Source organism: Orcinus orca, chromosome 16 (assembly GCF_937001465.1).
Source record: "Orcinus orca chromosome 16, mOrcOrc1.1, whole genome shotgun sequence".
NCBI classification, from domain to species: domain Eukaryota; kingdom Metazoa; phylum Chordata; class Mammalia; order Artiodactyla; family Delphinidae; genus Orcinus; species Orcinus orca.
In genome coordinates this window covers 2,225,061-2,246,493 of record NC_064574.1, presented here as the reverse complement: position 1 = coordinate 2,246,493, position 21,433 = coordinate 2,225,061, and the positions used below count along the sequence as shown (strand labels likewise).

The following is a 21,433-nucleotide window of genomic DNA, read 5'->3' as shown; positions in this document are numbered from 1 at the left end:
GGACTCTACCTGGCCCAGGTCCAGGGTGACGTTGACCTCGTTGTACTCCAGCCCACGCGACAGCGGTGGGCTCTGCCACCAGCGCTCCGTGCCGTCAACGGCGTTGCTCACAGGGTGTGCCCTGTTGCTGCTTGCAGCTGTGCAGATGTCGCAGTACTGGCCCTGTAGGGGAAGGGGCGGTCAGATGGACAAGAAGGGCTGGGACTCCTTACCCCTCTGGTCACCCTCCCACCCCATCACACTGGCCGCACCCCCAATCTGTGGACCCTTGTGCGCCAGTCACTCATTCACCTGGCAAGTACACACTGAGAGCAAATACGATTCTCAACTTGGGATACGGTTCATGTGAGAGATGATCACACCCATTACAGAGGAAACAGGAGAGCAGGGCACCTGCTGCAGGTGGGAAAACATGGCGGGCCTCCCTGAGGAGGTGGCATCTGAGGCCTACACCATAAGGAGGCGGGTGTGCTCCAGGCAGAGGGGCTGGCTGTGCAAAGGCCCTGGGGCAGGAAGAGCAAACAAGGAGTAAACAGCAAGAAAGCCAATGTAGCTGGAGCTGAGGGGGTAAGAGCCCGGTCAAGGGGCAAGTCACACGTTTCTCGCCCACCCCCGCCCCTCAACCACCAGCCACTGCAGGGGGCTTCAGAAGGGCTCTTGCAGGATGGGGCCTGGGGGGGACCTAAAGAGAAAGGAAGGTGGGGTTACAGCCAGAAGGCCCAGGCCCGATGTGAGCCCCTCCCGACCTCCACCAGCTCATCATCCCCCAAACCTCTCCACCAGGCTCTCACCCAGGGCCATCTGGATTAGGGTCTCCAGACAGGTGGAATCAAGCCATCTCGGCAGCCTGTGGGGACAGGCCCCAGAGTGGAGGCACGCGGGCAGCCAGCAGACGAGGCCTGGACCTCCTGGCTTTGCCACTTCCGAGCCCTGGGACCGGGCCAGGTCACGGCAGCCTCAGCGCCCCGGGGTGAAGAGTGGGGGCGATGCTGGCACCTGCCTCGGCCACTGTAGGACTGACGGATCCACACGGGGCCTGGCAGCTGCTTCTGTCATGGCCCAGCCCCTTGCCGGGGCCCTGCCCTCTGAGGGGAAAGAGGGGGCTCCCAGCATCATCCTGGCCTGCTGTCCCCATGGCGGAGGAGCAGGCACTGAAAGCTTCGGGGGCGGGGGTGGAGGCAGAGCTGGGCCCTGGCTGCTGGCCCAGGGGAGGCCCAACCTCCCACCCCAGAGGAAACCAGACCTGCTGTCCCTCTGCACACAAAGGCGGCCCTGGGAGACTTGGCATTGTCTGAGGCCCAGAGAGGCCACGTCTGGGAAATGCGGCCACTCCACCCCTCCCAGCCTCCCAGGGGGCCAGACCTTGTCCTAGGAGTCAGAGGTGGGAGCGTGGGAGATGCCCTGCCCCACTCCCAGGCCCGGCAGCCACAGAGAGCCCCCAGGCCTCCACACACACGTGGCGCGGACACGTGTGCTCCTGGCTTCCACGGTGCGCCCGGGATGGAGAGACCACGAGGCAGCAGAGTCAGGCACTGAGCCTCCCACCCAGTGGGCTCCCAGGACCCCTCGTGCTGTCCAGTGGGCTCCCAGGACCCCTCGTGCTGGGCGCTTTGGCTGACCCCATCTCTACCCTGCTCCTGCCTGGGGCCTTGGCACCCTGATCTCTTGTCCTCCAGCTCAGCTGTCACCTCCTCAGCAGAGCCCCAGAGCTCCAGACCACAACTCCCATCACTGCGCTTTATTTATTCTACCGCGGGAGACGTGCAATTGTCTGGCTATTAGCAATTCTCCATTTACTGCCTCCTGGGGGGCCGGGGGAGGCGCACCTGCCTCGTTCTTAACTGCGTCCCTGAGGCCACCACCCAGAGGTGCCACGCCGAGGGGCTGGAGCAATGGAGGACACCCAGAAAAGGGGTACCATCTGTGCAGGCCATACTACCAGCTCAAATGCTGAACCCCAAACTGGAACCCGGGCTCCGGCTCCCAGACCTGTGGGAGCGGCCAGAGGGTGCGCAGAGGAGGGGCTCAGAGAGGCTCACCGAGAGCGCTAAGCACGTGCGTGTGGGCTGTCTGGGGCCTGGCGGAGCTGGGGGGCTTCTCAGAGGTAGGGCCATCTGGCTGGGGTGGGCCTTCCAAAGAAGGCTCCCTTGGTCAAGGGAGCCAAGGGACGTGTCTGCTCATGTCCACCCAGAGAATCAGGGGAAGATGACGACTCTACTGCCCATGTGGCCGCAGCGGGACTGCTCGGTGACGTGGTCGCTGCCGACCTCTCTGCCTGGCGGATGGGGCTGGGGAGAGCAGCCTCTCTCCGCCCCTCTGCTGCAGAGGGTCCTGCCAGGAACAGAGCAAGGAAGCAAGGAGCAGTGATAAGGACTTCCCCTCCCAGTGAGTCACCACGCCGGCAGCCAAGCCCCCGACTTCCCCTGCGGGGCTGGGCCAGCACGGAATTCCTCCGATGCCCACCTGAAGTCGCAGGGCCAGACTCCCAAGGAGCCCTCTGCCTGCCCTAGCTGCCCTGATGCCCATGAGGGCTCACCCCACACCCCAGGTGGCATGACCCCGGCCAGCTTCTGTCCTATCTCCCCCAGGGGGCCCTGGGAGCTGCTGGCCTGCAGCCTTGGGCCCACCCACGTCCTCCCTGACCCACCCACAAGACTGGGCTCTTGGGACAGAGAGGTGCGCCTGGCCACTCAGCTCCAGCGTCTGTGGGCAAGGCCCAAACACCCACCCAACAGGAAGCCAGGGCGGTGAGCAGATCCCATCCCCCAAGAGGACAGGGCAGAGGCTCCAGTGGGTCCAGCAACTTGACTAAAGCTGGCCTTCAGTCTTTCCGGCTGGCCTTTCTGCCCTGGCAGCCTCAGCACAGGGGTGCAATGGCTGAGCGCTACAGAGTTTCAAAGACAGGCTTCAGCTCCAACTTGCCGGACTGGGAGCTGGGAGGGCAGGGCTGAAGTGCTCACTCAGGGCCCCCTCGCTCGCCATGCACAGCCACTGCCCCTTGCCAAGTGGTCACTGTGTGACGGGCAGCTTCCCCGGCCCTTCAGGCCAAGCCCACAACTTCGGGTGAGGCCAGCCCTCGTGTTGTTCCCATTTTACAGATGAGGAGCCTGAGGCTGGGGGGGAGCCACACAGCTAAGGAGAAGGCCTTTGACCCCAGGCCACCAGCTCCTGTGCGGCTCCTTTAAGCACTAGGAGGTGGTAATAAATGACCCCTCCCTCAGGGATCCACGCAGCTGCCCCTCCTCAAGGGCCTGGGCCAGGCAGCACAGGTGGGCAACAGGGAGCCTCTCTCCAACAGGGAGATGGCTTGGAGCCTGGGCTGATTAACTGCGGAATCCAGCTGAGCATCTAGGCGGGGGGGGGGGGGGGGGGGGGGCGGGGGGGGGGGGCCAGGGCTGAGCCAGGCCCGCTGAGCGGCTTTGGAGACCCCCCACCAAGCTCCTCTCCTCCACCTGTCCCCTTTGATGTCACCCAGAAGCGCTAAGGGCCCGCACTGGGGTCTCAGGTCGCCCCGCTCACCCCAGCCAGATCCTGGTCTGGCTTTGGGGCTCTACAGGCCTCAGTTTCCCCACCTGAAACGTGGGCTTGAGACCTCCTGCTCAGCTGTACAGGGCGTTGAGGAGATCATGGGTCCAGGAACCGGAACCGGCGGGAGGTGACATTTCTGTCCCGGATGGCTCTGCTGCACCAGGGCCCCCTCGTACTCCTCCCTCCCTGGGGGGTGGGGTGGGGCAGGCAGCAGGGAAGGGACCCCAGCTGAGGCTCCCTCATTCATCACCCACCCCATCACTCTACTCTCCAACTACCTCCTCCCTCCCCCAGCCTCTCCTACCGGAAAGGTGGCAGCAAGTCCCCGGAGGCTGAGGCTCAGGTTACAACAGCCTTGGGGCCCCCAGACTCTCCCTCAGGTTTGGCAGGGGTGGGAGGATGGGCCTAGCACGGGGTGGCAGGGAGCCTCTGGGGCAGACCCTATCGCCCCAGGCAGAGCGGCAGCCGGTCTGTGTTCCCTTCCTCAGTTAAAAATCCCTCCGTTTGCCCCCCTCCCACCTTGAGGGTCCCACCGACTCCCTAGACCCGCGGGAGCGAAAGCTCTGTTTGGCCCCTCCCGCCCCATCCCCGTCCCATCCCGTCGCCAGCAGGTTCCAGCCTGTCCCGGGGGAAGGCGGAGTGGTCCGCCCCCATCCCACAGGCAGCCGGCCGGGGAGGCCAAGTCCCGCCCTCGCCGGGATCCCAGGACTTGGGGCCGCCGGGGACCAGGCACCAGCCCCTCCCCTCCGGCCAGCCGCCGCCGCCGAACTCGAGCGGTGCCGGCCGCGCCCGGGTCCGCTGCGTGCCGCCTTCCCTGGGACACGCGCACTTCTCTGGCTGAGCCCGAAGGGCCGAGTTGGGGTCCCTTCCGTCCGCCGAAAGGCGGAAACGGGGCGTAGGGACGGGCGGCGGCGGCCGCGGTCCGTACCTGGCTTCTCCGCGGCCCCTGGGGCTCCTCGCCGAGTCGGGCTGGAGTTCCGGAGTCCGAGCCCGGTGCGTGCCCCGCGCCGGCGTCCCCGCCACCCCGGCCTGGCCCGCCCGACCCGCGGCCCGCGCTCACCTGGATGGTCTGGTTGGGGTCCCCGCCAGCCACGGGGCCCCCCACCAACTTGCAGTAAAGGTCCTCGGTGGGGCGCGGGGCGCCGCGCGTCGGGGCCTCCTCGCCGCAGGTGGCGGAGGCGGCGATGCGGACGCCCTCCGCCAGGTTGAAGTAGGGCGGGTGCAGGCTGAAGCCGCTGCCCGCTGCCTCCCGCGCCCGCACCGCGCCCAGCAGCGCCAGCCCGGCCAGCAGCAGCGGCGCGGGGCCCCGGGAACCGCGGGGCCGCGCGCCCGGCTTCGCCATCTTCCAGCTCCGGGGACGGCGAGCGAGGCTGGAGCCTGGCGGGTCTGCAGCGCGGCGCCCGGCCCGGCTCGACTCGGCTCGCTCCGCCCGCGGACGTCAGGCCCCGCCCCGGCCCGCCTGGGCGCCCGAGCCCCGCGCCCCGGGGAGGGGGCGGGGGAGGCCGGGGGGAGGGGCTGCCGGCCGCCTTAACCCTTGGGACCCTGGTCCGGCCGGCCTCTAGGAAGGGACACCTGCTGGCCTCGGGCCGGGCCGTGGGAACGCGACGCCGCGGCGGCCCCCGGGGCGTGGCTCCCGGTCCCAAGCGGCCCCCTCGCGCCCTCGGGCACCCAGGCCCCGGGCGCGCCGGCCCGCTCTTCCCCGTCCAGCGGCTCCGCTCTTTGTTTCCCTAACTTCGGGCACCTCTCGGCGGCCGAGCGCCCCCGGCGGCCCCGGGTCTGGCGCCGCGGCCGGGAGTCAGGCACGCTCGCTCCGGGTCCAGCCCCGGCATCTGCCCCATCCACGGCCCGGCCCGGCCCCACCCGCAACCCCAGAACCGGCAGAGCGACCCGAGCGACCGCGGCCTGGGAGCCCGATGGCTGGGGTCCCCCCGGGATTGAGGGGGTGAACTCCGGAGCGCAGCGCAGCCTCGCCGCCTCTCCCCGGCCGGTTTTTCACCCCTCATACTGGCCCCCATATCTGCCCCATCCAGCAGGTGTGTGGGAAGGTGCTCTCCGTCAGTTGTGAGTGGCGGTAGTAGCGAGGGAATCTGATCTGCCGAGGGACAGGGAGACCCTGATTAGGGACTCCATGCTTTTCTAGGGGGGCAATGTCAGATTCCATCCCACCCGACCCCCGCCTACCCAGGGTTTGGCTCAAAAATACTCTAAAATAGGGAAGTGTATCAGGAGGGACTGGCCCCATGGGGCCCCTGCAGTGAAGGGAGGATGCCCAGGGCTCCGCCGGTGGCAGGAAGGCTGCCTGTGAAGGAGGACATCTATTGAGCACCTGCGGGGGCTGGGGCTGCAGGGCCAGGTGGGCGCTAACCCTTGTGCCTGGGGATTCCCTGCTTTGGGGCACTGTGGACCCCACTATCTCTGTCTGCCAGTGGAACCCTCCTGCTCAGGGCAGGCACTCAAGGACGCTGGGGAAATGGGGTTGGACGTAGAGGCCTGACTCAGGATTGTGTCCCAGCTGATTCTGCGTTTGGGTGGCTTCGGCCACTGGGTCTCCTCCCCTCCAGCTCCTGGCCCAGATAGGCCTCAAGGGAAGCCCTGATGGGGCAGCTCCCCCCGGGTCTATGAGCCAGGCCAGCTGGGTGTCTATCCCACTTGAGACCCCCTGGACAGTCCTGGGGAGCTGAGTAAATGTGTGGGGTGGCAGCCAGCTGGTCCTGGTGGGAGCTCTGCCCCAGCAGCTGTTCCCGGAAGGTTGCGCCACTAGCCACATCTTCCTGGCTGTCCCCTGGCCTCCTGCGAATCCAACTCCCAAGGGGCTGGACTGCCGCTTCTCTAGGAGTTGAGAAATAGGCAGGGGGATGACCCTCCCTCTTCTCTCCCCTCTCCCCTCCCCTCTCCCCTCTCCTCTCCCCCTACTCCCAGGAAATTCCGTAACTCCACCTGGGGGAGGGGGAGGAGAGGTGGTTCCCCGCCGGAGAGGCTCTGGGTGGGGGAGGGGCTGGCCTAGATGGTGGGGGAGGGGCGACAGGCCATGCTGGAATCCTGAGTCCCCCACGCAGACGGGCCAGCTCACCAGCTAATTTATGATCCCGTGGGAGGAGCAGCCGGAGAGCCGCCTCTGGGCAGTAGCAGGGTTTCCAGATGGGGGATTTGACCTGACCCCGCCCCACCCTCCCTACTGCCCGGAGGTCCCCTGTCACGCACATCACAGCAGAGCACTTTGGCCCCCGGCACCCCCTTGACAGCTGGGGACCTGTCAGCCTGGGGACTGGGGCTGGCAACCTCCCACCCTCCACCGCCCCAGGTCGGCTTCCCAACCCCCGTGGAGGGACCAGCGGTTAGAGGTGAGGGGTGGGAGCCCTCTGAGCCTCCTAGGGGCCAGTCATCCGCCATCCGAGAGCAGGCGGGAGGGAGGGGCCGCCGCCCGAGAATGCGCCCAGCACGGGGAGGGTTAATCCTGGCCGAGCTGCTTCCAGGCAGACAGCTGCCCCAGAGCAACTGGTGGCCCAGGCCTGGGGGGAGGGGGTGGGTGAAGTGGGCAGAGGAGAATGTGGTGAAAGGGGCTGGGCGAGGTGCCCGCTCTGCCCACACCTGGTGCCAGCTTATGCGTCCCAGCTGGGGCAGGAGTGGGCGGCATGGAGGATGGAGGTGTTATTCCAGTCGGGCTACACACTGACCTCTTGGCCGGTGGTGGTTCTAGGGGAAGGTCGTCAGCAGGGCTGGGGGCGGGAGACCCATTTCCCACCTCACATTTCCAGCCAGTCATTTCCAAATGGCCTAGCGAGTGCATCTCCCATCTTGCTCTGACTCCTGGGCCACCCAGCTGCCTTTCCTACTTATGAATTCGGAAACTGGGGGTCAGTTTCCAACGTCGGGGGTCAGTCAAGAGCGTGTGGTTAGCAAGGGAGAGGGAGTTGGACTGGCATTCATTTTCTCCTCTCGCACGTGTTGGGCACCTTTTGGGTATGGGGCCCTGAGGTAGTGCCCCCCACCCCCCCAAGCAGGCTGCCCTGCCCCAGCCTGTGTCCTAAATCCAGGGGAGGGATGCTCAGTCCTGGGAGGTGGGAGGTGGGTAGTGGGTGAGGGTCAGCTCATGGGGGAGGGCAATGGAGGCAGCCTGACCGCCTCTGGACATGCCCCGAGGGCAGACCCCAGACCCAGAGCCCCTCCCCACCCAGCCCCAGGGTAACAGAAGCCCTGGGACCCGTGGGAGGTCGGGCACAGGTGGCAGCCTGAGTGGGGAAGAGGTGCTCCTGGACCTAGGTAGGGGGTCTGGCCAATTCCCCCTGAGCCCAGGGGTATGGCCTCTGCCATGTGGCCTGGGCCAGGGGAGCCTGCCCTCAGGACAGCGGCCCTCACCTGAGCCACTGCCCCGACTCCTACGGCATCCCCAGGAGCCCCTGCTCAGCCCCATCTGCGGGGCAGCTGTGGGGACCAGCAGGCCAGGCCATGGGCACACCTGCCTCAGCCCGAGCCGTAACTGTAACCTCTCGGGGAGCAGCTGCGTGGGGCGCCCCTCACTGCACTCAAGCCTCGTCACCGCGTCACGATCATAACCGATGGCTGTGCCTGACCGCCTGTTCCGGAGCCCACTCTCTTGGGAGAAGCTGCACTGTGGAAGTGGGTCCGTGCAGCCGCGTGGGAGGAAGAAGCCCCGAGCTCTCTGCTCGTGACTGGGACGGTCTGTCTCGGCAGGAAGAGGTTTCAGGAGAGGCTAGGCTGTGGTTTGGAATATCTGAGGCCGCGTTTCCCTCCCCCAGGGCTGCTCTGATACCTTCCAGGGAGCCCAACTGGTGAGAACATGTCCCCCATCCGTCCATCCACAGGGCAGGCAGCAAGGCTGATGCTGGGGGCCCTGGCAGCCCGGGTCCAGCCCAGTCCTGCGGAGGGGAGGACGCAGCCCAGCTGGGCGCCCTGAGGACTCACAGCTGAGAGGAGAGCTCATTAGAAGGTCGTAAACCCAGCAGGTCTGGGGCCGGGAGAGTTCCCGGGCCTCTGGGCCATTGCTCAGCCCAGAACTCTCCCCTGGCCTTGGGCTCGCCTGGTCCCCTGGAGGCCAGGGCTGGAGGCCAGAGGGCAGAGGACAGGCCTCGATGAGCTGAACGCGCACCAGAAGGCTGGGGCCAGGCTGGAGCCCAGCATTCCCGGCGGAGGAGGGTCTGGGGCCAGGCCCCTTGATGCTCCTGCAGGAGCAGCGTCTCCCCGCTGCCTGTGGCCCCAGCTGGGCCACCTCTGGGCCCTTCCAGGTCTCTAGGGCATGAGCTCTGGGGAAGCTTGGAGGCCACCAGGTTTTGCGTTGACCCCAACGAGGAGCGGATGGCTTTGACCCCATGCTGCCCAGCCAAGGGCCCCCCTCTGGGAACCTTCTGAGCCTGGAGCTCCGGAGGGTCCACCTCTGCCTGCTGTGTGCCCAGCTCATAGGCCAGCCCCCAGGGTGCCCACTGCAGGCCTGAGCCTCGGGTGTCCTGATGGGGGGGCTTTATACTGGAGGGGGCACAGACAGGCTTAGGTGTGCCCAGTGCCACGAGACGCAGGCTGGCCAGCCCCCCGGGTCCTGGGCTCTCCACGGAGGTTCCCCAAAGCTCCTGTCTCCCACTCAGCTCACCTCCTTCCCAACTGGTGTCCTAGACAGGCAGGCCTGGCCCTATAGAAAGCACAAGAACCCAGGATGCTCAGACATGTGGGGCTTCATGACTCCCCATGGGGTGGTCAGCATGCTGTCCATGAGCAGAGAGCCCTGACCGGCCAGGAGCCCAGAGTCCGACTCCCGCTGACTGTAGGGGAAGCCCCGCCCCGCTGACATGGGGATGACAGGTTTTGCGAAGTACACCACAAGCTGGAAGGAATCTGGCCGGTCACCTTGTGGGCTGGAACCCTTGCAGTAAGAGCTACGGATGCTGGGTGGCTGCTGGGGCTGGGCGCTGGCTGGCACACGTGCCTCACCCCATCTTCTCCCAGGCCAAACTGGCTTCTGCTTGTTTTAGGGTAACAGCCAGGCCCCTCACCGCAGCTCCCTGGGCCCTGTGGGGCCTCTCAACTACACCCCGCCTGTCTGGCCGGTTGGCAGAGCCTCCAGCCTTCCCTCCCCCTCTATCTCATGGGGACTTTGGCCTTATTCCCTCTGCGCAGGACACAACAGAGCCCCTGCCCCTTTGTGTGACCACCTGGGCCTCTAGGCACCGCCCCAGAGAGCCATCAGGTATGCGCCTGGCCTGCTTTCTCAGGTGCGTTCATTTTATTAAATCCAATCCCACCTGTGTCCTGCCTTTCCCTAGCCCCAGGCCTGGCGAAGAGGAGGTGCCCAGAGAGTGCCCACTGCTCGAGGGAATGGCCTCTGGGGTTCACCCCCGCAGGTCCACCCAGGCTGTGAAGGGCCCTGTGACTTTGGGAGGCGTTTGGAGGAAACCTCGGGTTCCCAGGAGAAGCCTCCCCGGCTGTGCCCCAGGGCCCCTTCCCAGCCCAGGGTCTGTGAGCTGGAAGGAGAGGCAGCGCCTGCTGGGGAAGGGGGTGTAGGGAGGGGCTGCCAACTGTGATGCGCCCAGGTGTCTGCATCCCTGCAAGACATCACTCCCCTCCCTGGCTCACCGGGCACCCCCAACCCGGCCCTGGGCTTGAGGGGCAAATCTCAGCAGCACATCTCAGGCCCCAGCCTCAGCGGAGGGGGTGGACCAGGTAGGGGGCCCTAGGAACCCCCGGGGAGGGGGCCTGGGACCTCCCTGGAGATCCAACCATCTCCAGAGAGCGAAGGGAGGGGATGGTTCAGTAGTGAGGTTGCTCTTAGGACCCCAGACCCAGGCACCTCCATTGAGGAAGGGCACCATCAGGGCGCCTCCCAGCACCTTGCTGGGGTGTGAAATTGGGGGTCCGGGCTTCCTGATCGCGGATGTGTGGTGGGGAGCACGTGGGGTGACCCTGGAAGACGGTAAAGACATTGCATCAATCATGGCATCCTCCACGCGGGACTGCAGCGCGCACATCGGACACCCATGGGGCCAACATTTCTGCAGTGTCATTTTTTTATCCTACTTGACCTTTGGCCCCTAGTACTCCCCCACCCCCATGCTCACCACCTCCCTGCTCTGTACTCCGGACTGGGCAGCCCTGAGGGGGAAACAGGTGAGGGGCGGGGGGGGGGGGGTGCCCAGCACAGAGGGAGGAGGTGGCACCTGCGGGCCTGGGTCGCCCCTGCCCTCCTCCTTCACAGGACCCATCTCCAGCAGGCCCCTTCCCCTGCCTCGGTCCCTGGGGCCTGGCCAAATGGTTCCCGCGGGGTGAGGGCTCTGCAGCTTCTCCAAGAGGTACCCACAGACAGCCTTATATGGCCAGGAGGACTCACTGCCCAGGCGGAATCTGATCCCACGGGAAGGGCAGGGGTGCGGGGCGGTCCGGGCCAGAGCAGGCCCACACGGGGAGTGGCTGGAATGGCCGCAGCCTCCTGGGCCCGCAGTCCCCTAAAAGGAGCCACGTCAGTCCGAGCCCCTCGCCAGCTCTGGGGCATCTGGTTGGGGGCCCCATGATGAACCACGGGGGGCTTGCCGCCCCGGCAAGAGCCATGAGATTCGAGGGCAGCCTGCCCTGCCCAGCACCACCCAAACCGCACCAGGTACGGCCCTCTCCCTGCCTGTGGGGCTTAAGGCCAGCAGCCCCTGCTCTGCCCTTGACCAGCCAGGCCACTGGCCCTCAGCAAGTGGCCTCCTCCTCCCGGGCGGCCCCCCGCCACCCAGAGCAGCACCGGGGTCCCCGTGCCACACCCGGGCCCCGCTGGGACTCAGCCCCCCGCCTTGACTCCGCTCCCCAGCCCTCTTCCTCTCCCTCCAGCACCCCTACCTTTCTCTCTTCTGACTTTCTCCTCTGGGCTTCTCATTCTCTGGTTACCCTCTCTCTGGCTCTGTCCCTCTGTCTCCCTACCTCTGTCTGTCTGTCTGCGTCTCTCGGTGTCTCTGTCTTCCTGCCATCTGCTGCCCTAGATCTGCTGAGCTCCGCTACTCTGGGCAGCCCTAGGGCACCCCTCCTCCGTGTCTCCTGGGACCTTTGGAGAAGGATTTGCAGCAGCAGTGGTGGCAGAGCCACTGCCTGCCTGCCAGGCCTGTCTGCCCACCTGGGAAGCTCTGGCCGCAGGGTCCCAGTGGCCCTTGCAGGCTGGGCTGGGGAGTGGGCCGGCTGGGGATGACACAGCTCTCCTGGGCTTCTGAGCTGCCACACGGCCCTGGGACACGGCAAGTGGAGGTGGAGTCTACCTCGTCCAGGGGGGCACCACAGTCCACTGCCTGCACGTCGGGGCTGCGGCCCGGGGAGGCCCCAGGCCACGGGCAGAGGGGGACAAGGGCCCACATGGCGCTGGGTGCAGCCACTCCTCAGGCCAGCGTGGGAGGGCAGGGACTCTTGTCACCCGGCTGTTCAGGTGAGCAGAGGAGGCGGGGTGGGCCCAGATGACCCTCTGTGCCTCCCCCGAGCCAAAGGCCCGAGGACAGCGTGGGGGCCCCTGGCCCGTGGCACGTGTGCACACCTTACCGGCAGGCTCTCGGGGAAACTGAGGCTCGGGTGGTGCTGTGGCCCAGGAAGGGTGAGGCAACAGGGTGAGGGGTTGACAGCTGTCTGTCTGTCCAGGATGTGCTCCAACGGGATGCAGTAGAAGGGCAAGGGCTGCCAGGCCGCCAGGGCCGGGTTGGAGCAGGAGGCCTGGGGCAGCACCTGCCCTGTCCGTCCTCTGTGGTCCAGACTGGCACATCCCCTGGGCTGGCAGGAGCCTGCGACATCTTCCCCAGCGCTGAGCGGGAGGGGGTGAGCTGGGGCCCTGGGGAGCCCTGGCCTGGACGCTGCCCGGGGGTTGAGAGCCACCCACTCTGGGGCCCCCAGCTGTGACAAGGGGTCGCTCCTCTCTCCGTCACCTCAGGTGGCCTTTCAGAGGCAAAATGCCCTGTGTGCCTCTGCTGGAGACTCTCCAGTGCCCCCGCCCCCGCCCCTGCAGCTTCCAAGGCCGTCAAGCTGCCTCTCGCCCCCTTGTTGCCCCCAGCGTTCCAGCCTCACTGGCCTCCTTACAAAGTCTAAGTGCCCCCTCGCATCACAGGACCTTTGCACGACCCATACCTTCCACCAGGAATCTTCTCCCACCCAGCTCTGGGCCACCCTACGGAGCCCAGCTCCGGGCGTACATTCTTCCTTCCTTCATTCAATGACTATTTAATATTTTTATTTATTTCATTTCATTATCTTATTATTTATGTTATGTCCTGAGCCCCGTGCCGAGCAGGTGCTGGGCAGTTGTGACTGGATGCTGGGACACCTGTGCCCCATGGCCTTCACACTGGCCTGGAGGCCCCGGAGGGGGGAGGGCCGGCCAACAGGGAGAGGGCTCAGCGCCCAGGGCCCTGCTTCTCTCGTGCGGCCTGAGGGCCACAGCGCAGAGTGAAAACATCAGACAGTAACAAGTGCGGGCCGGGATGAAGGAAGTCGGGTCCCCTACGCTGCCGGCGGGGACGCAGATGGTGCGCCTGTGGACCTAGTGTGGTGCTTCCTGAGGAAACACGGCGTCCCCCCGGGGGTCCACACCCCCACTTCTGGGGGTGCATCCACAGCGATCCCGTGCACAACGTCTGTGGCGGCGCTTTCCATAGCAGCCAAAAGGCGGAAGCAGCCCAGATGCCCATCAGTGGGCGAGCGGGAGTGAGCTGCTCCACACCCGCCGCAGCTCTGAGCCTGGCAGGCGGACTCTTTGAAGAAGCCGCTGGAACCGGGAGCCAGCAGTTCGGGGTGCGCCTGGGCCACAAGGCTCGCTGAGCGGGCAGAGCGCAGCGGAGGCGGGAGCGGGTGACGGCAGGTGGAGATGGCCGAGGCAGGGCTGCCTCTGGGTGCCGGACCGCTCCCATCACACAGCCAGCTCGTCCCGTGCTTCCCGTGAGCGCCGGGGAGGCGCAGGCCCGTGTTTAGGGCTGCGGGGAGCCCAAGACACTCAACCCTAAACGGGAGACTGACTCACCCTGTCTCCCCCGAGCGTCCACGGGGCCCTGGGTCACACGCAGCTCAGCCTGCAGGCTCGTGCCTCGGGGCCTGACCGCGAAACCCGCCAAGTACTGGGGCTCCCCCAGGGCCACCAGTGCTTCAGATGCAAGTGACACCCAACCACCTCCGTCTCCTGTCACCCCAATTTCATAAAAGGAGGGCTTGAGAGTATGGAAAGGTGGGGCCGCGGAGGGACCACCGGTTGGGCCCCGTCCCGCCGCCCAGGGCTCCGTTCTGGCGGTCCCCTCCAGGACCCCCGCTGGGGGCTCCCCCTGCCGGTGTGGAGAGGTAGGGACGGTGGGTGGGCTCAGCTCCAGGCCTCTGCCTCAAGTTTCAACATTTACAAAACATTGGTCCTCAGCTCTCCTGGGGAGATATTTCCTAGAGGAATGTAAACACGGGAGATTGGGAAGGCTCGTGCTGGACTCCGCAGCGGTAGGGTCTCCTGAGAGCACAGTCTCCTTCTCGGAGGGGCTCTGTGGCTGGGTTTCCCCCCACCCCCCGGGGGTGGTAGTGAGGGAGGTGAAGCCTGGGAGTTGCGAGTCACCCCCTCCCTGGGAGCCCGGTCTCCTGTTGCCTCCGTGCTCCATCCAGGGCTTGCTGCGTGATCTCAGGTCAGAGGCGCAACCTCTCTGGGCCCCTGAGCCGATGGGGCTGATCGTGTTCTCCTGCCTGGCTTTGGCCCCAGTCCCTCAGCGCCACCATGTCTCTGTGCCACACACCCAGTGGGGCTTTAGGGAGCTGCCGTTTCTGGTGCCCTGCACTGGCGCTGGGCGGGCGCCTGATCTGATGCTCACAAAAGCCCATTTTACAGACGGGAGACTGGGGATCAGAGGGGCTATGTGGACGCTGCCTGTCACCAGCGCTGTGACCCCGAGGCACTGTGCGACCCAGCCTGCTGGTCAGGGGTCAGGAGGCTGCCGGGTTGGTCAGTCCTGACCTTATCTGCAAGGTTGCTCAGTCCCCGTCCCGAGGGCTTGCTTCTGGCTGGACATGTGCCCACGCGCTCTGTAGCAACAGCTGACCCCAGGCATCGTCAGCGAGGCCCCAGCCCCGGGAAGCCGAGCGGGGCAGAGCCTGCCAGGAGGCCGTCCGGGCCCTGCAGGAGGCTGGCACAGGCCGCCCTCAGGGCCTCCGGTATCTCCACCGGAATGCACCGAGCGCCCACCCCTGCCCACCCAGGGGGAGGAATGTGGCCGAGGCTACGGGAGCAGGGAGCCTGGGGGCGGGTGGTGTGGTAAGAGGCCTCCCTCCACCTTCTGGAATCCTCGGCCTGCCTCTCCCCGCCCCCACTGCAGAGCGAGCCTCTGGGCCTCCTCTCCGCAGGCTGCAGGGGCTCTGGGGTGACCAGTGTGAAGGGGTGGCACCTCCCAGGGCTGGTCCCTGCGTGACAGCGTCCCTTCCTCAGAGAGGCCTTCCCTGACCACCTGACCTACGGCCCCCTCATTTGGGCCGTTGCCCTTCAGAGCCCTAGACCATGCCCCATTGGCATCCTGGGCCGGACGCCTCCCTGCAGGGCCCTCCTGGGCACCGTGGGGTGTTCAGCAGCATCCCGGTCTCTACCCACTAGCGGCCAGTAGCACCCTCCCCTCCCCCAGGCAGGGCAGTCAGCCGGACAGTCAGTATGTCCTGGGGGGACCGTCCTGGGATGAGACCCACTGCCCCAGACCTTCCTGAGATGAGACATTAATTGTCCTCTTCCCCAGGCCAGGAGCTCCCCGAGGACACGGGTCACCCGTCCTGAACGCTGCAGGGCCCGTGCCTGCCCGGGGGCCCAGGACAGCGTCCCGGCCCGCACGGCCACCTGCTCGAGGTCACAGCAGGTCGGGGGGGCGGCGCCTCCTGGCTGGGCCCTGCAGGACATCCTGGGGCCTCAGAGTCCCAGAGAGCCTGTGGAGCTGGGCAGGGAGCAGAGAAGCTGCCCAGAGCCCAGAGGAGCTGTGGGGCCGGGCTGTGCCGGACAAGCCCGGGCCGCGCCTGCTCACGCGGGGCAGGAATCTGGATTCCGTCACTCTCCACCTGGGTTTTCCAGGCCCAGCAAACCTCTGTCCCTGGGCATGTTTCTGCAGCAGCTGACATGCTCGGCTGCCTGGTGCTCAGAGGCTGGGCTGGGCCCCACAGGCAGCCCTGTCCACCCGGGCCCCCTGCTGGGTGTCCCCAGGGCAGAGCAGGGAGGTGAAGGACCTCCAAACCGCCACTTCTGAGTGCTCCGTGCCTGAAAGCCCACCATTAACCCTCCTTAGGGCTCAGCTTGGGCGGGGGGGCGGGGCGGGGGGGTCCTCTCCGCCGGCACAAGGGCCCATCCTGGCTGCGCTGCGTCCCACCCCTCCACCCCCAGAGCCCGAGGCTGGGTTCAAGTCCTGCCCTGCATCCTAACTCCGTGAATGGGGGGAGCCACTTCCTCTCCCTTGGCCTCAGTTTCCTGCGCTGTACATGCTGCCGGTTCCTCCCAGGGCAGCAAGAGCCGGTCCAAGGTCACCTCCCAGACAGACAGACAGATAGACCACAGTACCCGTTTCCACTGAAGAGCACAGCAGTAAAGGGGTGGGTGGAAGAGTGGTCTTTCCCTCCCGAGGTCTGTGCCCGCCCGCAGGTGTACAAGGCCCCCAGCTGCCCGGTCCTGTTGAATGCTCCCCTCCACCCATGGGGGAAGGGAGAACAGCTTCGACCTTCTGATGGGGCAGCTGAGGCTGAGAAAGGAGATGGGGGACTTCCCTGGCGGTCCAGTGGTTAAGATTTCACCTTCCAATGCAAGGGGTGCAGGTTCGATCCCTGGTCAGGGAGCTAAGATCCCACATGTCTAATGGCCAAAAACCAAAACATAAAACAGAAGCAATATTGTAACAAATTCAATAAAGACTTTAAAAATGGTCCACATCAAAAAATCTTTAAAAAAAAAAAAAAAAGGAGAGGGGCCGGGGCCGGGGGGTCGGCACTAGAAAACAGGCCTGCCCAGTTCCCAGGTCTCAGCCTTAATCACTGTGCTGCCCCTTCAGGATGGCGGGGCCCAGGACAGAGGTCAGCCTGGAGCCAGACCCCGGTGTCCGCCCCCGGCAGGCCTGGCCCGGGGGGTAAAGGTGGGCCTTGCTGCCTGCTCTCTGCAGCCTGCTTGCTTTGAACCTGAAACTCCACCGGCTTGGCTGGAACGTCGTGGCCTGTGGCCAGCATGCTGAGCCCGCAGCATGTCCACGAGGATGAGCCAGCTGGACGCTGTGTGCGTGCCTGGGGCGGAAGTGCCTCCTTTCCTGTCCTTGGCTCAGTCCTTGTAGCCCGGCCCCACCGGAGGGATGGGGCCAGAAGATGGACGTTCTTGGGTGTCTCTGACCTCAGAGTCCTCTCCGCTGGGTGTCAGCCGGGGTCCGGGAGCCCGGCCCGGCCCCCCACTCCGCCTCCAGAGTGCCTGCGCCTGTAACTGGGGAAGGGGCCCGCGAGGGCCTCCCAGGAGCCACCCAGACCTGCCCCAATGCCAGCGCAGTCAGCAGCACGGCCTGCCTGCCTGGGGGAACATGGATGTAAAAACCCAGGGGGAAAACAAAAACAAAAACAGGGGCTTCCCTGGTGGCGCAGCGGTTGAGAGTCCGCCTGCCGATGCAGGGGACACGGGTTCGTGCCCTGGTCCGGGAAGATCCCACATGCCGTGGAGCGGCTGGGCCCGTGAGCCATGCCTGCTGAGCCTGCGCATCTGGAGCCTGTGCTCCGCAACGGGAGAGGCCCCAACAGTGAGAGGCCCGCGAACCGCAAGAAACAAAAACAAAAACAAAAAACCCAGGGGGTGGAAGCTCAGGGTTTGTGTTCCCTACCACGTGTAGGTTATACCTCAATGAAAAAATCTCATATGGTAAAATAAATAGAATGACAAAAGAAAGTAAAACAGAAGAGGACGTGACACTGGCCAGACACTCTCAGGCTCCCCCAGGCTCTGACAGCCTGCGAGTAACGATGCCCAAGGCCCCACAGCCCAGGTCACCGAGGCTGGGCCCACGTGCTGGGGCTGCACGCCAGCTGGGACCTCCCTTGAGCCTCACGGAGACTGGGGAGGGCCGGCATCTGCCTATCTCCCTGAGGCCAGAGGATGGTCTGGAATCACGGCTGGGGGCGGTGGCACCGGGACCTGCTGGGTGGGAGCCCCTCTGAGGCAGGAACTCTGTCGTGAGCTGGGCCTTCTCCTGAGAGAAGAGGGCAGGCAGGAAGGGCCAGTGGTCACAGCTCCTGGCCGGGTCTGCACAGGGAGAAGCCTGTCCCTTGGCCCTGAGCTGCAGCTCACTCTGGCCCGCGCCCAGGCCCGGAAGGAGGGTTTCCTGGTTTTGGGGCTGGTTCCCTTCTACACACAATACATTTCAGGCTGACCTGGCCCCACCCGGCCCAGAAGCAGCCACTCTGGGAGGAGGAGGGAGGCGCCCCAGGAAGGCTGCGAGCCTCGCTTACCTGTCTGTGAGGTGGGCCCCCAGGATGGTGCTGGGGGATGGGCAGCGGATGCCGCACACGGACACCATCCAACACCACTAGCCGCCGTCACCCAGCTGGGCGGCCTGCGTGAGGACCCGTGAGACACTGGGGTGGTGACAGTGCAGCTTCTGGAGTCGTCAGCCCAGGGTTCAAATCTATAGCGGTGGGACCTGGGGTCACAGCATAATAATGATGGTGATAGCGGTGATGAAGAAGGTGGCAGTGATGTTGACCGTGACGATGGGGGTGCTGAGGGCCTCCTGAATGCCGCATCCACGCTGAGCACCGCCTGTGTTAACCCTCCAGAGCGGTGCTCTTACCGCTGTCCCTACTTTAAAGCCAGGAGGAGGAGGAGACAGCTAAGCTACCTGTCATACAGCTACGAGGCAGAGGGAGGGTGCAAAGTCAGCCTGCCATACTGATGGGAACTGGAAGCCAGGGCGATCTAGAGCACTTGGGGGTGCAGCGGGCAGTAACAGGTGTATGCTCTGTAGACCCGGAAGTGCTCGGGGATCCTGATGGGGACCATCCTGCTGAAGAGCCGCTTCTCTGAGCCCCTGGGAGCTGCCCCGGGAGATGCAAAAAGGGCTCAGGACAGTGTCTTCAAGTGCCAGGTCCTCCCATCCCCAATCCCTTCATCCCACCCAGCCTCTGGCCCTTTTCCAACCTGGAGACCCCACAGGAAGCTCAGTAAACAAGTCACCCCTCGGGCAAGGGGCGAGGGGCCAAGGGCCTGAGGGAGGTGCCGGCCCCCTTCAGCCGGCAGGAAAGTGGGCAGAGAGTGGACAGGTGAGCCTCTGCCCTTGGGCCCCTCGCAGGGCTGCCTGCAGGGTCAGGTGCAGCTCTTGGGCGCCCCGTAGTGGCTGCTGGGGAGAGTACAAGTGGGATGTGGTGACACCTCTCCCCAGGTTCCTGACCTCTGGCGGCCTCCAGCCTGAGTAGCTGCCCTCGGCCACTTCAGATGCCAGGAGGCCCTGCTGATGGAAGGCCCACGTAGGCTCCCTTCAGGGACCACTGGCTCCTCTGTCTGTGGGACCTGAGACTTCACACAGCAGGGTTTCTTAAAGGTGGGGTGGGCTCATCCAGATTTCACAGGCCCGAGGGTGGGGTCACAGGGCTTCCTTTTGAAGATCTTGGCCTTGGGATCCCACCTCGGGGAAGGTGAGACTGTGATGTCTTGTGTGTGCGCCCACGTGTGTGCATGCGTGCGTGACCTATAGTCTTAAATGTTTGGGTTTTTTTTTTGCGGTACGCGGGCCTCTCACTGTTGTGGCCTCTCCCGTTGCGGAGCACAGGCTCTGGACGCGCAGGCTCAGCAGCCATGGATCACGGGCTCAGCCGCTCCGCGGCACGTGGGATCCTCCCGGACCGGGGCACGAACCCATGTCCCCTGCATCGGCAGGCGGACTCTCAACCACTGCGCCACCAGGGAAGCCCCACCTTGATCATTTTTAAGTGTGCAGTTCAGCAGTATTAAACACATACATAATGTTGTGCAGCTGTCACCACCATCCATCTCCAGAACTTTCTCGTCTTGTAAAATGGAACTCTATACCCCTTAGACACTAGTACCCCACTCCCATCTTCCAGCCTCGGGCTCCCACCATTCTACTCTCCATCTAAATTTGACTCCTCTAGGTACCTCGTATGAGTGGAATTACACAGTATTTGTCTTTCTATGACTGGCTTATTTTAATTCGCAGAACATCTTCAAGGTTCGTCTGTACCCGTGTCACAATCTCTTTCCTTTTTAAGGATGAATAATGTCCCACTGTATGCACAGCCCACATTTTGCTTATCTGTTCATCCACCCATAGACATCTGGGTTACTTCCACCTTTTGGCTCTTGTGAAAAATGCTGCTGTGAATATGAGTGTGCAAATACCTCTTCAAGACACTGCTTTCCATTCTTTTGGGTAAATGACCCAGAAGTGGAATTGCTGGATCACATGGTAGTTCTTCAGTTTTTGAGGAACCACCATACTGTTTCCCACAGCAGCTGTACTATTTTACATTCCTACCAACAATGCACAAAGGTTCCAATTTCTCTATATCCTTGTCAACACTTATTTTTATAATATATTATTTTTTATAGTGGGTGTGAGTGGTACCTCGTTGTAGTTTTGACTGGCATTTCCCTGATGATTAGTGGATGCTGCACATGTTTAAATGTTCCTATTGGCCATTTGTATATCTTCTCTGCTGAAATGTCTTTCGGAGTCCTTTGCCCAATTTTTTTTTGCGGTATGCCGGCCTCTCACTGCCGCGGCCTCTCCCGTTGCAGAGCACAGGCTCCGGACGCCCAGGCTCAGCGGCCATGGCTCACGGGCCCAGCCGCTCTGCGGCATGTGGGATCTTCCCGGACCGGGGCACAAACCCGCGTCCCCTGCATCGGCAGCATCGGCAGGCGGACTCTCAACCACTGCGCCACCGGGGAAGCCCCTTTGCCCATTTTTGAATTCGGTTGTTGTTGTTGATTAGTTTTAGGAGTTCTCTCTATATTCTTAATACTAATCCCTTATCAGATGTATGATTTGCAAATATTTTCTCCCATCTTTGGGTTGCCTTTTTACTCTGTTGATGGTGTCTTTTTAAGAAAATTTTATTTAAAAAAATTTTGGGTGGCCATGCCACGAGGCACGTGGGATCTTAGTTCCCCAAACCTGCACCCCCTGCATTGGAAGTGCAGAGTCTTAACCACTGGACCGCCAGGGAAGTCCTGTTGGTGTCTCTTTTTTTTTTTAATGAATTTACTTATTTTTGGCTGCATTGGGTCTTTGTTGCTGTGCACGGGCTTTTCTCTAGTTGTGGCGAGTGGGGGTCTACTCTTTGTTATGGTGTGTGGGATTCTCACTGTGGTGGCTTCTCTTGTTGAGAAGCGTGGGCTCTAGGCACACGGGCTTCAGTAGTTGTGGCACGCGGGCTCAGTAGTTGCTGCTCATGGGCTTAGCTGCTCCATGGCATGTGGGATCTTCCTGGACCAAGGCTCGAACCCGTGTCCCCTGCATTGGCAGGCAGATTCTTAACCACTGCGCCACCAGGGAAGTCCCCCAATGGTGTCTTTTTGATGCACAAATTTAATTTTTCATGAAGTCCAATTTTTTTTGGTTGTTGTTGCTGCTGCCCGTGCCTTTGGTCTCATATGCAAGAAATCATTGCCAAACCCAATATCATGAAGGTTGTGTCGTATGTTTTCTTCTAAGAGTTTTATAGTTTTACGTATTGTGTTTATGTACTTGATCCATTCTGAGTTAATTTTTGCAATTGGTGTGAGGTAAGGGTCCAGCTTCATTCTTTTGCATGTGGAGACCCAGTTTTCCCAGCACACTAGTTGAAAAGACAGTCATTTCCTTCTTAAACGGTCCTCATCAGCTTTTTGGTGCTCCGGGGCTCTAGCTGTCTCCGTCTCCTGCCTCTCAGCTACAATCTGGTTTTTTTTTTTTTTTTTTTTTTGCGGTACGCA

At 63.6% G+C, this 21,433-nt stretch overlaps 1 protein-coding gene across 2 annotated transcripts in view; it reads right to left on the bottom strand.

Annotated features, from left to right (window-relative positions):
- LAMA5 (laminin subunit alpha 5) overlaps positions 1-4,953 on the bottom strand; it is a 52,510-nt gene extending 47,557 nt beyond the window's left edge. For both annotated transcript variants that reach the window (XM_033410207.2, XM_033410209.2), the window contains exons 1-2: positions 4,589-4,953; positions 10-162 (exon numbers count right to left, since the gene is read on the bottom strand). In XM_033410207.2, the coding sequence (XP_033266098.1) occupies positions 10-162; positions 4,589-4,870 (435 nt within the window). In that variant the 5' untranslated portion in view covers positions 4,871-4,953. The remainder of the gene's footprint in view (positions 1-9; positions 163-4,588) is intronic.
- Between the last annotated feature and the right edge of the window lie 16,480 nt (positions 4,954-21,433).